Consider the following 18,609-nt stretch of genomic DNA (forward strand, 5'->3'; position numbering starts at 1 on the left):
GCTGTTCTGGTTGGATCGGTGTTTCGGAACGAACAGATCGGATGAGCGGACAGGTCTCGCTTTTTTACGCGAAATTCGTTGGGTATTTATACCCATTTTCACGCCACGTGTCAACGTTTAATTTGTTATTCGTTGTCAAGTAAAACAGCTGATCGGTCACGTCGTCGACGCGTGACAGCTCAGAAGCGCACGTGTATTGTTCGGTCGCAGTCGAGGGTGTTCGGGCGGCCTCGGATGATGCGGGCCGCATAGCGCGCGCTAGCAACAGAGCATCCGAAAGATGCTCCGTTACATCTCCCCCTTTGTTAAGAGAAGTGTCCCTATTTCGGACATCACACCTCTCGCTTATAATGGCAATCACTCTTGCCGTTAAATCGGAGTATACATTTCCGTGCTCCTACCCGTGCCTTGTATAAGCGTGAGATGTGAGCCGCGAAATAGGGCACTTTTACAGTCATCCCGTCGGCTACATTCACCTCGACCGGCGGCGATCCTGCCGGTCCGAACGTTTGGCATCGTCGGTCGGGCGGTAGTGATGCCTCGGCAGGGACGGACGGAACGCCGCCGTTCTCGGCGTGGTCGCGGTGATGTATTTCGGCCGGATGCGGGCAGAATAACTGGCCGGTATGGTGTGGCGATCCCGCGTGGCGGTCGTAGCGTGGGATACGGTCGGTGTCGAGCGGGCGGTGGAGCGGTAGTCCCGCGCTGCGACTGTGACGGTAGATACGGTCGGTGTTGCTGCGACAATCTCGACGGCTGGCCGAGCCGAAGGAAGCTCGTTTTCCTTGTCAGACAGGCTGCCGAAGAGTTCGGCTAATCTCGTCGCACAACGGCTGGCTGGAAAGATGGTATATTGTTTACCTCTTCTAGGCGGTGGCGGTGACAGTGTCTGTAGCAGGCCTTCGAATTTTTTTCTGTTGCTCGCGGTTGCACTCTCGTACCCACGGCCGGAACTACTCGGATGCTCCGCACGGTTGGTTTGGCGGAGACGGGTGCCTTGACCGTCGTGGTGGCTGGTCGGTAGCGGGGTCCGGACTTCTCGGCGGTGGTCGCGAGCCGTTCCCATAGGACCTCAAATTCGGGATCGTAGCGTTGAGTCGTGCTTTCTATCTTCCATGGCTGCTGGTCGATACGGGCTTTTTCCCAGATCGGAAATCTCGCGTATTTCTATCATACTGAGGATATAAAAACTCTACCCCGCTCGGGGTAGAGTCGGAGCGATTCGTGGCTTCGCGTGATTCGTCATATTTTCAATTTGTCTGCTAAACTTGCTTTGTTTAAAACGGTTGTTCGGTCTCAGTTGTTGTCGGTTTCGTCGGTTTTGTTTATGTCGTTGTCCGGTGCCGGCTTTAAATCGTGTATGTGTATATGCCGATGCCACTTTCCCCAGTCGTCGCGCAAATCGAAAATTACCGGAGATATTATTTTTCGTATGGTCCGGTGTACGTAGACGCTAATTTTGCCGCGACGACTTCGTTTTTATTTGACAGGATGTGCACGCGCCTCCACACCTTGTCTCCGACGATGGGCTTCCAAGCGCGGTGTCGCATATTATAATGTTTCGCTTGCTTCTGAAACGCCTGTACGAGGTTGGCGCGGACGACCTCATATGCTTCCCAGAGGATGCGGCAATTTGTTTCGGGCGGCGGTACGGTGACGTCGCGTTGATCCGCGGGAAGAGGGCTGTTTAATTCTCGCCCATGATTTAAGAACGTCGGGCTATACCCGGTGGCCTCATGCCACGCGGCATGTTATAGGTGAACTGCAACGCCCTAATGCTGCGATCCCAGCGGCGATGATCGCGGTCCACATATTGGCGGATCATCATTTTGATGGTCTTGTTTGTCCATTCCACCGGATTGCATTGAGGCGTGTACGCGGGGGAGGTGCGGTGCACAATATTAGAGATTTCTAATACTTTTCTAAATTGTCCGGAGATGAATTGTCGCCCGTTGTCAGAGACGAGGGTGCGTGGACATCCGTGTCGGTATATAATGTGAACTTTCGATGGCTTGCGCGACGGCACGACGGAGTGGTTGTAACTCCACCCACTTTGTAAAACGGTCCTGCATCACTAGCAGCCACGAATGCCCATTCGCCGAGCAGGGTAACGGTCCTATCAGGTCGATCGTAATTTGTTCCCACGGATATGACACGGGGGCTGTGTGTAAAAAGCCGGCAGGTCGGTTTTGCAGGGATTTATGCGCAAGGCAATTTTGGCAATTTCGAACGTACCGGGCGGTGTCAGAAAACATGCCAGGCCAGTAGTATAATCGCGCAGCATGAGCGATCGTTTTGACGATACCAAGGTAGCCGGCTGTCGGTTCATCATGCAACCGCCGCAGTATTTCGGTACCTTTTTCTCGCGGCACGCATTCCTTGTTCGTCAGCCGGGACCTCACGAAAGTCGGTAGAATACAAGAAAGGGCGACATAGCTTCCCGTTCTCGATCCGATATTCGGGGAAATCGGCTTTCCCTTCACCCGTTGAAACTGCCGCTTATACCAAGGGCATTGGATTTCCTGGCGAGTGGAATGCATGTGGATATTTGTCGGGAAAGCGTATCGGCCACGCGATTCAGCTGTCCCCTCCGATATTTGACATCGAACGTGTATTGCTGGAGCTCGAGTGTCCAGCAGCCTAATCGTCCCGTCGGGGATTCTAGGCGTTGCAGCCATCGGAGGGCCTGGTGATCGGTTATCACTGTAAACTCATATCCCTCCAGATAGCCGCGCAGATACCGAATTCCCCACACGACCGCTAGACATTCGAGCTCGGTCGCGCTGTAATTCCGCTCGGCCCCGTTGAGTATTCGACTAGCGTATGCGACTACGCGTTCGCCCTCCTCCAGGTGTTGCGTCAAGACCGTCCCGAGTCCGTGAGTGCTTGCATCGGTCTGTAGTATGAACCGACGATAAAATCCAAGCAAAGACCGGGGTAGTAGTGAGTGCCTTTTTCAGTTCGCGGAATGATTTTTCTTCCTCCGATCCCCATTGCCACCTGACGCCCTTTTTAGTTAATTTGGTCAATGGGGCGGCAGTGGTGGAAAAGTTCGCTATGAACCTCCTGTACCAAGCCACTTCCACGAATTGTCGAATCTGTTTGACACTGGTGGGTGCGGGCCATTGGGCGATGGCTTTAACTTTGTTGGGATCGGTCTGGATGTCACGGCGATTAATTATGTGGCCGAGGTATTTAAGCTCGGTAAGGCAGAAATGGCACTTTTCGGGATTTAGGTGGAGGCGGGCGTCGCGCAGTCGGCGGAAAACTTCCACGAGATGTGTTAGATGTGATTCGAAAGACAGGCTGGCGACGATGATGTCATCCAGATATACGAAAACGTGCGGTTCGAGTTCGGAACCGAGTATGCCGAGGAGGCGTTGAAACGTGGCCGGTGCAGAATATAGCCCGAACGGCATGACTCTAAATTGCATCAGCCCTCGTCCGGGTACTGTGAACGCGGTTACTGGTCAGCTTTCGGGGGCGAGGGGTACCTGCCAATATCCCTGTTTTAGATCGAGGGTAGACAAATAGCGCGCGCCGCGGAGTTTGTCTAATGTAGCGGCAATGTGCGGCAGCGGATACGTGTCTCGTTCGGTCACGTTGTTCACCTTACGGAAATCGATGCAAAACCGTCGTTTGCCGTCTTTTTTTCGGACGATCACGACGGGGGAACTCCACGCGCTGAAGGAGGGCTCGATGATGCCTTCGTCCTCCATCTGTTGCACTTCTTCTATAATCTTTTCCGCATCGCGGGATTTCGGGGGCGATACTGCTGTTAGATCGGTACGGGGGTGTTTACTCGGATGACATGTGTAATGCGGTCGGTGGGCCCTTTCCCGTCCTCGAATTTAGCCAGTTTGACATTCAGGAAGGTCGTTAATTCGTGTTCTTCTCGGAGCGTGCGGCGCGTTAAGCTGGCGGTGATGGCATAGGAGGGGTGACGTTGTTCGGTGATTGTTGATGGAGCAGATGGAGGGAGCAGTGTCAGGCGGAGGTGGGTCCATGAATCTATGCCGATTAGGATCGTACTGTCTAGAGTCGGTAGGATCTGGAAGGTGTGCTTGATGTCTTTTTGGTGGGTGGTTAAAGGCAGAGTGATCTTTCCGCTAATATTGGCGAGTGCCCCATCGGCTAAGTGGATCTGGCTTTCGACGGAGGTGACTTCGTAACCGATTTCTTGGGCGTAGCGCGCGGTCTCGGAATTTATCATCGAGATTTTGGATCCCGTATCTAGGAGTACGGAGAAGTTGCGAGTGCCGATTCGGACGCGGATGTGTGGACGGGGTGTATATTCTACGGCGAGTTTCCCGGCCGGGGTGCATTGTTGGCGACCCCGACCGTTGTGGCGTTTCCCGGACGGAGGTGGCATTCTTTTATAAACACCCCGTCCTTGCCATTGCGAGCAAAATTTCTGGGGGGGGGGGTCGTTTGTACGAGAACCGATCGTGACCTCGTTGCTTGCACCTCCAGCACGTATTATGGTGATCATATGGGATTGGTTGCGATGAGGCCGTATTCACGCGTCGACATTCCTTCTTTATTTTCTATTTCGCGAGCTTTTTGTATTTCTTCGTATTCGGCGGCTTGGTCGTGCAACGTGGTCCTTTCGTTAATCCGGACAAACATTTTATACTCGGCTCTCATATTCTCGTAGAGTCGGTCTATTTTCTCTAGTGTCGAGTGATTTCTCGCGCGGCGCATTAACGTGAGCATATGTGTGACATACTGCGAGAAGGTTTCGCCGGGGTGTTGCTTCCGATCGCGAATTTCTTGTGCTAGTTTTATCTGATAACGACGCGATAGAAAGTAACGGCGGAAATCGGTTAAGAAGTCTTCCCAGCCTGACCATTCGTTCTCATTGTTGCGATACCATGACAGGACATTGCCCTTAAGCAATTCAGGCAGTCTTTCCACCATAATTTCATTGGAATATCGATATTGTCTCTGCAATGTAAGTCTTTTCAGAAAGAAGAGAGGATCACGGCCGTCGAATGGCACGCCCATTTTCGGATTTGATTCATGGCCTTTACATGACCCAGTTCAGCAGGGGGTAAGCCGGGAAACGGTGGGGTGATCATGGATGATTCGGTGTCGGTGTCGGATGTTCCGGCTTTTACGATAGGCATAATGTGCGGATGAGTGTTAGCGTACGTTCGTAATCGGCGGCGGAGGTCTTCGAGAGTCGCGGTTGTGTCGAGACCGAATGACTGTGCTACACGAAGGGCGTCTTGTTTTGAAAGAGTTTGTACCCAGGCTGGCATCTGCGAGCCCCTTTTTATTTTTTCCTTAAAACGGGTTCCTGTTCGGGCGTCATGTAACGGTACGTCCCTGCGCGTTTGGTTTATTCTACAATACGGACGCGGGGACGTGTGCTCAGAGTATGCTCGTCGGATGCCGGGTTTGTGAGAGGATTACAGTCGCCGGGTTTTAACTGTTTTATAATGATTTCATTATAAATATAAATGACGCCTCTTGCAGCGCGGTCGCTCGTTGTCGTCTCTCGCTCGTCGCTTTGCGATGTTCGTAACGCAGTTGGATTAATGATGCGACGGATGACAGCGGTCTGATCGTGGTCGTATCGGTGATGCGTTGCTAGGCAACCGGGCCCGCGCGTGGCTGAGTGTTCGGACGCGTGGATTGCTAGGCAACAGTCGATGCTTGCCGTGACACGCGTGGTGACGGATGTCGCTGGAAAGTCTGAGACTGCTCCAACTTTCGAATACGCCGGAGTACTGAAATCGCGCCCGATATTCCGTAAGAAAGTCCGAGAACACTCCGACTTTCTGGATGGGATGAAAACGGAAATACTGAGAACGCTCGGTATTGTCGTGAGGAGAAAAATCCGAGAACACTCCGATTTTTCGAGAAGGAAAGAACGAGAATATGGAGAACGGTATTTTTTGTGAGAATCTTATCTCGCTTCTGATCGGATCGGTGTTTCGGAACGGACAGGTCGGATGAGCAGACAGGTCTCGCTCTTTTACGCGAAATTCGTTGTGTATTTATACCCATTTTCACGCCACGTGTTAATGTTTAATTTGTTATTCGTTGTCGTAGTAAAACAGCTGATCGGTCACGTCGTCGACAGCTCAGAGGCGCGCGTGTATTGTTCGGTCGTGGTCGGGGGTTCGGGCGGTCTCGGATGGTGCGAACCGCATAGCGCGCGCTAGCAACGGAGCATCCGAAAGATGCTCCGTTACAACTGAAATAACGAACAGTCTCGTTGATGTCATTTCGGAAATAGAAAACGCTTTAGTATACACTTCTTGCACTAGTTTAGGAAGTTCAGGAATAAAAAACAAACCTATGATTGGCTGCTCAGGTACTGAACCTCAAGCAATGTAAGGAGGATGATAAGTAGATTCACTGAATTCTGTACTATACTGAAATGCTAATGTCATGTAAAGAAGTTAGGATATTCTAAGATAAAGGTAGATAGCATAAGTCTTATTTCTTTCTCTAGTAATGTCTAGAGTGATTTCTAACTTAACGATTTTTTTATTAATCTTTTCTATTCAAATAGTGCGAAAAAAAAGGATACCGATGGAATGTTTTTCTGTCTCTTTTCGTTTATTTCCTTTTACGGCATCTAATATACCAATATAATATAATATAAAGTTCAGTTATGTTATTTCAATAATTTTGCCAAAAGGGCATCAAATTTTGAACAGTGCTTGTAAGAATTATGTACAAATTATTATAAATTATATTATTATATTATTATAAATATTATTATAAATTATAAGAATTTAGCAATTATTTAGAAGTTATTTTATATTTTATTCTGAGAAAAAGAAAGGATCTATGATCGCGGTATGAGCAAGATTGAAGGAATAAAGGTATCTTTTTAAAAAAATTTTAAATAATTAAAAGAAACAATGGAATGTTTTGTCTATAGCAATTATAAGTCTTCATAAATCAAATTAACTTTAAATTATAAATAATTACATAATGAAAAATGATGTCAATTAGTAATAAAAGTTAAACCAACATAAATAAAATCTCGGAAGAAATGGAGATATGCGAAAAAAAATCGAACAAGAGATAAATCCAAAGTCAAAGAATATTGTAAAATTTCTTTATAATAAATTAAATATTAAAACTATAAAATATACCAAAGAGTCAAAAGTTATAATAAGACTATTATAACTAATTTTTCATTCGATATCGAAAAAATGTTAAATTTAAGTACTAAATTTTGATCCAGTTAAGTTGTCAAAAATGTCGTAAAAGTAAGTAATGATATTTGTATTGTATTTGAATATGTATTTGATTTAATCGTAAAGAAAGTGGGTCTATAATTGTATACAAATAATAAATTATATCAATAAAAATATGGAAATAGAAAGATTAATTAAAAATTTTTAAACTTGTCGAAATAAGATTGATACTATAGAATAAAGCAAAAATATAGATCTGGCAATTTGTATTTGTTAGTATATCTTACGTCTTATAAAATTACGTCTTATAAATTAGCGGACCAAAGTGAGCAGAACCAATTCTAACATTTTTATTTGTTGTTTAATTGTTGTTAAAAAGTTACTAAAAAAAAATGTGTTGCTCTGTAATTTTTTTTCAATGTTTCGCTAAAGAAATATATTAAGTTAGTGAGACAATATATATGTAATAATAAATATGAGAAATATTGTAATAAAAAAAGCAGAAGAATTTGTTGTTTATTTATTATTCTCAAAATATTCATGTCTCAAACTTCTTTCTCGCGAAATAAGTATAAACAATAGAGAGAAATCACTCAGCGTGCAAGCACAAGAGTAAATTATCAGAAAAAAATGTGTTGCTTAATTTTGGCACTGAAACGTTGAATGAATTTGTTGCTCTCGAGATATTCATGTTCCAAACTTCTTTCTCGCGAAATAAGTATAACAGATAGGAACCATTCAGCGTACAGTCAGAAGAGTGAACTGTCAGAAAGAATGTGTTGCTCACTTAATTTAAAATTTCTTGCTTACGAAATAAATGTAAAAAATATACAGCGAAAAATTTTAACATACGGGAAGTTAGAAGAAATCAATCGTTTATCTTTATTGGTTCTTCTCTATTTTTATACTTATTTCGTGAGAAAGAAGTTCGGAACATTAATATCTCAAGAACAACAAATAAGTAACAAATTCTTCTGCTATTTTATTTTTATTACAATATTTCTAATACTTATTATTACATGTACATTGTCCCGCTAACTTAATCTTTCTTTAGCAGAATATCATTTTTTTTAAATTATAGCGCAACCAATTTTTTGGCAACTTTTTAGCAACAATTAAGCAACAAATAAAAATATTAGAATTGGTTTTGCTCACTTTGATCCTAACTTATAAGATGTTCACATCTTGTATTCGAATAAGAGAAAAATATTTTCTAAGACAATAAGTAAACAAATCACAATGTGTCACATGTCAGTAAAAAATATATATATTAAAATGAGTCATCAAATAATTTAATGTTTTTATTTAAATTGATTCCATTTTTTTTTTAAGGATTTTCATATATTTTCGATCAAAAGTATGACATAGATTTAAAATATGATTTGAGATGACCGAATTTTCAACAATCTTAACTTTATGTTATTCATATTCTGTTCTTTAAATTTTCTTTTTGAATTATTTTGTCTATTATTAAGATATTTTTTTAGTTTATATTGATTTCTTTGAATATTAAGATTCAACTCTCTCGCAGCACAATATGGATTATGTAACGTCAGAGGCGAGAAATAACAAATACAAAAAATTTCTTCGTCATATAATTTTATTTTGTACTTTTTTCATAAAAACGTGATGTTTTTATATTCTTAAAAGTTGTAAAAAATACCAAAAAGTAAATATTCCAATAAATCACGTAAAAGTGTAAAATAATTCTTGAAATAATGATCACTACTCTATCTATAACTATCTATAATTATCAGAAACAACTAGTGATTTGGTTTCTAATAGCTGAGCAGTGTATCATTATTATTGTATTATTATTTAAGAATTATTTTATATTTTTACGTGATCTATTAGACAGATATTTTACTTTCTAATATTTTTTATAAGTTTTTAAGAATATGAAAATATCATATTTTTAAGATAAAAATACACAATAAACATACTAACTATATGACTCAAGAAACTTTTTGCATATCATTTCTCGCTTCTGGGGATCGATCATGTAACTTTTCTCCTAAGGCGGAAACGTGAAAAGTGAAAAGTTTCACGTGAACTTACGATCATGTACGATTTTGCAAGATCATGTAACTCTCTCAAACGTGAAAATGTGAAATTTTTCACGTGAACTTTTTCACCATGTACCTTGATGGCGGAAAGGTGGAAATCTAGGGAATTAATAAATATTCTTCGAAATTAGAGAAGATTAGGACTGCGTTAGGATTACGTGTACGTAGTACACTTATACAATTGGTTATTAAAAGATGTATATAATATTGTACCAATAAAATAATTTTCATTAACTATAAAATCGATGAAACTATGTTTCATGATTTCCACGCATCCAAGCTACATACATAATCGCTGTACATGACAAATTTTACATAAAATGTCAAGGTGTGAAAAATGAAAAGTAAAAAGTGAAAAATTTCACGTAAAGTTACATGATTGACCTCTTGATGTTATAATTCAATATGGTTGCAGCGAGAAAGTCTTAAAAGGATATGCTACAGGTTTAAAAAAACTGCTATTTTTACCATTTTTTTCTAAATAATTAAAAGCCTTAGAAAAAATACGAATTAATCTTATTTCTGTAAGTTTAAAAAAAATCTTTTTGTCTAATCCTTTTTATTTTCATATTTTTATTATAATTTATTTTTTGTTTTACCTCTAATTATAGAGCCGGTTTTCTTTAGAATTAAATTGAATATACTTAAATCGTAGTTACTTTTACATCGCTGTTATTTTTACGTTATTGATAATTTAATTGAATCATATTTTACTACTTTGAACTTAACATTTTTTCATCATTGAGATAAAGAATTAATTATAATAGCTTATTTTAATCTTTTATTATTTTATGATAAATAATTAATTGTAAAGAAGTTTTGTAATATTTCTTAATATTAGATTTGCTTATTGATTGATTTTTTCTTTTCATATATCTTCATTTTTTTTCAAGATTGTTATTTGTATTTGTATTTAACTTTTATTATTAATTGAGATCGTTTTTCATGTATTATGTAATTATTTATTACTTATTATTTGCAGCTAATTGGGTAATTTGATAAAGACTTATAATCGAAACGTTCCACTGTTTTTTTTATTTAAATTTAAATTATTTACAACTTTTGAAATCATTCATTTATCACAATTGTTAATCTTTTCTTTTTACTTTGCATTTTATCCTATTTCTTAATTTATTCTAATATATTGTAACATAAAAAATGAAATACTTCGTAAAATATTTGTCTATCGAATATCTTATTTTAATATACGATGTTTTTAATGCTTTACATGAATATAAATGAATATAAATCGATCGAGGTAAAGAAAGCACATAATTGCTTAAAAAAATATGTAATTTTATATTGTAAGTGCTTATTATGTGTTTATATACAAAACCCATTTTAATGAAGAAAAATAATTATATTTTCTAAACTTGATATTGATAAAAAATAATTTCAAATAAAATTTTAATGTTTTAAAAAATTTATGATAATGCTATTAGTTTTACATTGGACTGTTTATAGTTTGCATGATGATTAGTACCATTTTTTAATGGAATTATGATTCATTTTAAATAATTATTTTGGTTATTCTAAAAATATTAAGGTAAAATGATCAGATAATTAATAGTTTACGTAGTATTTAACAGTTTATTCTGGCATTTTTTATATAAAATATAAAATATCTTCTAAATTATATATCATAGTGTCCTAGATTGATTATATCATCTGTTAATGGCAAAACAAATAAGATTATTGTAAGACAAAAATCTTTATACTAAAATTTTGAGGTTATAATTTCTAAATAAAAAATATTTAAAGTTAATCAATTATATTATTCAACATTTATGCGTTGACATATTGTACAGTGAAAATATTCATATTGATGTCAATTTGCTTTCAAATTAACACTATAGTTATAAATCTACCACTTTTTAACTTTCATTTATCTACACTCGTTAATAGTATTAGCAGTAAAAAAATATTATTTTGCAGAAGATTTTAGAAGATGTTTATTGTTGTATGAATTATATTAAAAGCAAATTATCCGTCGAATAACATCCGTACTTAAACGTGCAAATTTTGTATAATCTGATTGATTAACTTTAAATGCTTCCTATTTAAAATTATTAGGAAAATATCTATGATCAGATACGGTTAATCTCAGTTATTTAATCAATAGTTGTATTTAATAAATTAGAAATTATGATCAATCAGTCCAATAATATCTATATTTTCTTTCTTCTCTATAAAGTTATGATACCTTAATTATATACTAATATAATTAATAATTATATTTATATTAATCATCATTTTATCACACACTTAACAGAATTAATCTTTTATTATAATAATAGCATTAACTATTTAATTTTTATTTTGCAGATAGTTCAGAATTTTTTACACCTCCATCTTCACCAGAACTTATTCGAGATAATTTTGATGATGATATGCAGAATGCTGAAGAAGGTCCTCCAATGTTTATCGAAGAGTAAATAAATTTCTTTTATTATTATTCTTTTATTATACAAAGATTATATGTAATATTCATTTAACACTTTATATGATTATTAATATTTTTAGATCTTTTCCAACAAAATTAGATTATGCTGTTTATAATGCGCTTTCATCTGTAATTTGTTCCGAAACATATCCTTACATTTATCGTTGGCGACACGATATGCGGTTAGCTATGAAACGTGATCCATACAGGTATTGTTATACTGTGTCTTCAGTTCATTTATTTTTTGAATTATATTTCATCTCATGTTAGTAATATAAACATCTCAACTTTATGTTAATACATAATCTTTTTTTCTAATTTACAGATTTAATAACAAAAATTCTCTCAGAAGAAAATTATTTACAAATAAATAAATAACAAATAATTATAAGTTATGTATATAAGAACCAAGTATATATTAACATTTGAACTTTAATATTGATAACTATGGGCAAACTTTGGATTAACACTCGAGCTGTTTTTTTTTTTATAGATTATAATCTTATAACATAAAGAAAAATTAACTCATCTGAATTTTAACTGAAATTTAAAATTGATGTATAACTGGTTCAAAAGTTAACTATGTTAATGTCGCATAAAATGTATGAACTTTTGTTGCATAATATTGTTAGATAGATCCTAAGTATATTTGAAATAAGATAATATATTTTGTGATATTTTTACAAGATTTGTAACTAGAAACGTTCATGCTCAAACAATTCAAATTATTAGTGTGCATAGCTTTTTTTATTATTTACCATTTATAATTACAATAAATATTCATTACTGGAAATTACACTTGCTGATTTTCGCAAATTTCGTCTCCATCGTATTTTACAGCATATATTAGAAGCAAAATGTATATATTAGAGAGTAAATATAATTATATTATTATATTACTCACATGTTTTTTGTAATGCATTTATTATCAATATAACTTTTATTATATATAATGTTACTTTTTATTTAACAGAAAATTTGTGAATTTTCTTTTGTTAATATCATCGTGATTACGTGCATTATTTTGTTTCATCTGGAATTTCTTTCATTTATTATTATCATGATTCATATGCTCTCAGTGCCCAGTTCCACTCAAAGATAATTTTAATTTAATCAAGCGTTAATGGGAGTAGGCGGTGTCTGCTTCAATTGCAAAATAATTGAACGCATTCGGGAAACATCCTTGGAAGTGCGAGACGATTTTGGGTTAAATTCACAAAGTTTGGCGATGCGTTCCCACTCGGTACCTGGTTCGACCTCATCTGCTTCTGCGACAAATTGCTTCTCTGCATTCCTATTCATGAAAAAATGCGCATTATGTATGTATGTATGTATGTATGTATGTACGTAAGTATGTGTGCGCACGCGCATGCGTGCGTGTTTTTAAATTATTATGTGTGTACAAATATCAATGTAATGTGCAGCTATTAAATTTAATGCCAAGTCAATTATATTTTTATAACATTCATATTATACATAAGCGAGTAATTTATTAACTTTATTAATAAATGTTTTTCAGTTTATATAAAATTTTTAATATGATATAAATAGAAATAGTAACACAATATTTATTACAGAAATAGTAATTAATTATCAATAACTTTCAATTATATTAATAAGTGTATTTAGATATAAGAATATATATTGCTTGTATATATTAAGAAAAGCTAATTTTGAGAATATTTTCATCAAACAATGTCGAATAATGCAGTGTCATAGCAATTTAAAAAATAATAACTGCAATAATTGAAAAAAAGAAAGAAAATACAAGAAAGAGAAAAAAAACGAAATAGAATGAAAAAAACGAATAGAATGAATAGCAAACTGCACTTTTATATTCTTAATTCACATTCTAGGCAAACTTAGTTTCAGAATTTTTAAAGCAAACTATGATGCATACTATATTATGATGCATACTTTCATGCAGAAAAAAATATTTTAACTTACTTGGCTGATTCCCTAAGAAGTAAAATGGAAACAACACAATTATATAACATGGTAATATATAATAAATAAATAAATACATATATATATATATATATATATATATATATATATATATATATATATTATATATAGGGTGTCCCAAAACTCCCGCATTTGGAGTATACTACGCGATTTTTACATTTGTCGATGGCCAAGTTAATACATGAATTTTTTTGACAGCTATCACATAGTACAATATGTTATTATTGAATAGATATTTTGCAACATTATGTTGCGATATTAATTGTGTAATTTATTTATAGGTTTATAAGTTCCGAAACAGAAATAATTTTTTAATAAAAATGTCATTGTATATTCTGTGGTATTCTCGATATTGTAAGAGGATCTTCATGATGGAATCTTTACTACTTGTCACCATGTCTGGCCTACATTCAGAAACATTACCTAAGTGATTTTGATGTATCATCTTATCTTATTATTCCTCGAATGTTAAATAAAGATAAAATGATACACAAGGGCATTTAATAATTCCTGCGAAGTGCGCGAAATATCAACTCTGTGATTAGCGAACTTTAATCGCCAATAATTTAAGAGTTATTATAGCCTCGACATTTTCATATTAGCATTTTCGTTTTAGAATGTTCCAAAAAATTTGCTCGTAAAAGGAAATGCGGTAGTTTTGAGATATCCTGTATATATATATATATATATATATATATATAAAAGATTTAAAATATTTATATATAGCATATTGATTTAATTGTCCATATTAATTAAATACTTTATTTTAAATAATTTAACATTTATTTTACAGTTTTTAACTACATTTCAATATTTATTTAATTTTCATATGTTTAATACTCGGTTGTCTTTCTGCAGTCATATTGAATTGTGATGTCAGAGACGAGAAATGACATGTAAAAAGTTTCTTGCGTCGTATAATTTTATCTTATATTTTTCTCTTAAAAACGATATTTTTATCTTGTACTTTTCTCTTCAAAATGATATTTTTGTATTCTTAAAACTTGTAAAAAATACCAGAAAGTAAAAAATGTCTGTCCAATAAATCACGTAAAAGTGTAAAATAATTTTTTAAATAATGGTCACTGTTCAGCTATCAGAAACCACTAGTGATCTGATGAATTCTGATAGCTGAGCAGTGATCATTATTTCCAGAATTATTTTACATTTCTATGTGATTTTACACTTTCTGTGTGATTTATTGGACAGATCTTATTTCCTGATATTTTTTACAAGTTTTAAGAATACGAAAATATCATGTTTTTAAGGAAAAAATACAAGATAAAGATGCACGACACAAGAAACTTTTTACATGTCATTTCTTGTCTCTGACATCACACAACCCATGTCGTGCCGCGAGAGAACAGAGTCTTAAGTATAAATATTACTAGTATCAGATACAGGCTCTATTAGATATAATGGACAATCATAAAAGTTTCTTAGCAATCACAATTTAATGTTCAATTTTGTCAACTCTTTCACAGAATAGACAGGGAAAAAATAAAAGATGATTAATAAAATTACCTGTTTGTAGATTTTGTTTTATTAATGGCTTCAGCATGATGCTTATACCATTCTTCTAACTCTTTCTTTGCAGCTTCTCTCCATTCTTCTTTCTTTTTTTCTTCTTCTGCATCTATACAATTTGAATATTACGTTACTTATATTATTCTTATATATAAATATATTTTAACAATTTGTTTAACAATATATTTTGATCATAATTTAATACCTTTTTCTTCAAGACGTGTTTTCTGTTCTTCCCTCCACTTTTTTATCTTTTCTGGTTCTTCTTTAATCGGAGGAACTGATTCTAAATATATATACATACATACATATACATATATATAATATATATATATATATATATATATATATATATAAAAGTTCATAATATAATATTCATGTCTTTATAATATTAACTTTTCAAGAATAAAATAATAAGACTAAATATTAAAATAATTTCATACCTGATGCTGTTGGTGGAATTTGTGCCTCTGTAGATTGACTAATAGTATCTATGATTTCAAAACTACCTTCAGCATCCCCTCCTGGGCCAACTTTTAGATTTCCAAATTTTCCAGATAAGTCATCTATGAGACATTGTTTAAATCAGTGCTATTCAGGATTTGTAACTTTTGGTTTGCGATTAATATGTATCAGTATATATATATAGACCAATTATCTTTTTTATTCCTCACTTCCTAATTATCTTTTATAGTATGTGACAATGAAGTTTGAGATTAGTCTGAGATTATTAGATATTTCTGACAGTGAATATTGCAAAAGCATAGTCAAAATTAAAAATGTTGTACAATAAATAAATTAAATTCGGTTAACAAAAATAAAATAAAAACATGTCTTAACTGTTTCATGTTAAAAATTAAAAAGCAATATTTCACATTTAATTTCATCTTTGTGCCTTTTATTAGGATAATTGATGATATCATCGAGTATCTCCTACATCAGCTGTGGAACTATTTTCAGGACAGAAGCTCTCGATGTGTTGCATTATTGCGCTTATCGGTGCGAATCTGTTAAGTTTTTGACTAACACATCGCATGTAACTCAGAATTTAGAGACAATATCTACTGAAAATGATCCGAAAATGGATCGAAATGTATGGATTGGATTCAATAAAACCTAAAATATAGAAGTATTTTAATGGACTTTTTATTTGTGTTCTTTCACTGCGCTTGACTTCTAATGCCCTTGCTCTTCATTGTTTATTTATTATTATATATTGTTTATATATATATATATATATATATATATATATATATATATATACAAATAAGTGTAAAATATAGATATATCTTATCATGTGTCCACTGTGTTTAATCTTTATTTTGAATTTTTATTTTCAAAATTTAATATTTATTTCTATTGTGCATAGAGCCTATAGCATCTAATAATAATAATAATGTTTTTAAATAGGACTGATGCATATAAAAAACTTTTAATAATCTCAGACTAATCTCTTCCCTAATATCTAATACCTAATTGCTGCAAAAAAAGCAGCTATAAAAAGAAAGTTACAAAGTGAAGAATAGAAAGGAAAGGTAATTAATTTAAATATTAATACATATCGATTTCAAGCTTAAAGTTACAAATCTTGAATCTAGCAACAAATCTAAGTTTTTTGATATTTGTAAAATACAAATAAACAATTACAATTAAATATTATGAATATTTTCTTATTTATATTATATAAATTTCTATTTACCTTCGTTATGACCTGCTGCTGCAGCCAGAGTTACAGCCATTGGTGTAATGTCATCTTCTAAACCAGCTAACTGATCTTGCTCCCTTGCTAGAAATTCTGCTGCTGGATCTACATCAGGTTCATTGACAAAATTGTCACCAAATGCATCCATTATCTAAAAAGAAATTGAAAAAATATATTGATGTACATACATCTGTAAAAAATAAAGTATACTCTCAAAATTATTTTGTCTATATTAAGATGGAATAAAATAATAAACATTGTGTGAATAATATAAAAGTAATATATAATATACTAAATTGTCTTGAAAAATGAAATTAAATGTCAGTAACATTTTGAGCAACATCTATTAAGGTTAATCAAATCTTTCGCTAATCGAAATACTAAGTTTAATATTTATTTATTACACGACAAATTTTTTTACTTGTGTGTACTTGCACGGAGTAAAAATATAATCCACGTATAAAAGAAACTATGAAATATACGTTCTTATCCAAGAGAAACACCTCCAACAATTGCACCTTTAATCAGAGAAGAGCATGAGAGCGACCATTCCGGCCTTTTTCGTGACACCGTTGAAAATCGCAAGTACGCAAGCGCTACCAATGTCTATGACCAGGGAGTCGATCATGTAACTTTTCTAGGACGGAAAACGTGAAAAGTGAAAAGTTTCACGTGAACTTACGATCATGTATGATTTTGTAGGATCATGTAACTCTCTCAAACATGAAAATGTGAAATTTTTCACGTGAACTTTTTCACCATGTACCTTGATGGCGGAAAGACAGAAATCTAGAGAATTGATAAATATGGATATTCGGAATTAGAGAAGATTAGAGAAGAAGGGCTGCGTTAGTGTCGGTCCACAATAAATGATTTAAGCTTTAAGAAGTAAGAAATTGACCAATTATAATCGAATATGAAAAGAATAATCGACTATGATTGGTCAATTTCTTACGACTTAAAGCTTAAATCACCTATTGTGGACCGACACTTAGGATTAAGTGTACGTAGTATACAATACATATTAAAAGATGTATAAAATACTGTACCAATAAAATAATTTTCATTAGCTATAAAACCTATGAAACTCTGTTTCATGATTTCACTTTCCATGCTACATACATAATTGCTGTACGTGAAAAGTTTCACGTAAAGTTACATGATTGACCCTCTGGGCATCGATCATGTAAGTTTTCCCTTAGAACAAATCAGTAAGAAGTGACAATCTCTGTGGATTTCATCATTTTGTGAGAGTGCGTCGCCATGGACAAAAAAATAGCGGAACAAAGAACGGAGAATAGTCAATACAGTACATACAGTAGCGCAACTCTCTGTCGGCACCTTTGATGTAGTATGTATGAAGTTGAATTGCACATGCGCGAGCTAAGTAGATAACCAATCCTAGATCTGCGATGCTGTAGACTGCACTAAAATGTTCTATCTCGCTTTCATCAAGTTTTAAATATATATCTATTTTATTTAAATATATATCTATTTTAAGTACATTAATGTATATACACTACTTCCTCTTTTTCTAACTTATTATTTATATGTTAGCATCATATTTAAGATATAAATTAAATAAAAATAATATAAATATGATATAAATACATAGCTAATAATGAAAAATACTCTATAGACAATATAAAATATAAATATCAAATATCAAATATAAAAGTCAAAAAATAATTTTAAAAATATATAAATATTGATTAATAAAAAGGAAAATTATATTATATT

The 18,609-nt window shown here is 34.4% G+C and overlaps 2 protein-coding genes across 12 annotated transcripts in view; one reads left to right on the top strand and one right to left on the bottom strand.

The window, feature by feature from the left end:
- Nucleotides 1-12,465, top strand: part of Ankle2 (ankyrin repeat and LEM domain-containing protein 2) — a 53,462-nt gene extending 40,997 nt beyond the window's left edge. For all 5 annotated transcript variants that reach the window (XM_089085266.1, XM_089085267.1, XM_089085268.1 and 2 more), the window contains 3 exons: nucleotides 11,555-11,660; nucleotides 11,753-11,881; nucleotides 11,998-12,465. In XM_089085266.1, the coding sequence (XP_088941392.1) occupies nucleotides 11,555-11,660; nucleotides 11,753-11,881; nucleotides 11,998-12,046 (284 nt within the window). In that variant the 3' untranslated portion in view covers nucleotides 12,047-12,465. The remainder of the gene's footprint in view (nucleotides 1-11,554; nucleotides 11,661-11,752; nucleotides 11,882-11,997) is intronic.
- On the bottom strand, nucleotides 12,398-17,674 carry Clc (clathrin light chain). 7 transcript variants are annotated; one of them, XM_089085272.1, is made up of 7 exons: nucleotides 17,552-17,672; nucleotides 16,867-17,020; nucleotides 15,611-15,733; nucleotides 15,373-15,453; nucleotides 15,165-15,276; nucleotides 13,620-13,631; nucleotides 12,398-12,966 (listed from the first exon to the last, which is right to left on the bottom strand). In XM_089085272.1, exons 1-7 carry the CDS (start codon nucleotides 17,555-17,557, stop codon nucleotides 12,786-12,788), a joined length of 669 nt encoding a protein of 222 aa, XP_088941398.1. In that variant the 5' UTR covers nucleotides 17,558-17,672; the 3' UTR covers nucleotides 12,398-12,785. The 7 variants fall into 7 exon arrangements, with proteins under 7 accessions (XP_088941398.1, XP_088941401.1, XP_088941402.1 ...); XM_089085275.1 differs by lacking the exon at nucleotides 17,552-17,672 and adding an exon at nucleotides 17,388-17,535; XM_089085276.1 differs by lacking the exon at nucleotides 17,552-17,672 and adding an exon at nucleotides 17,352-17,464.
- Between the last annotated feature and the right edge of the window lie 935 nt (nucleotides 17,675-18,609).

This window comes from Pogonomyrmex barbatus, unplaced genomic scaffold (genome assembly GCF_055798465.1).
Source record: "Pogonomyrmex barbatus isolate J1 unplaced genomic scaffold, ASM5579846v1 scaffold1, whole genome shotgun sequence".
In the NCBI taxonomy this organism is placed as follows: Eukaryota; Metazoa; Arthropoda; class Insecta; order Hymenoptera; family Formicidae; genus Pogonomyrmex; species Pogonomyrmex barbatus.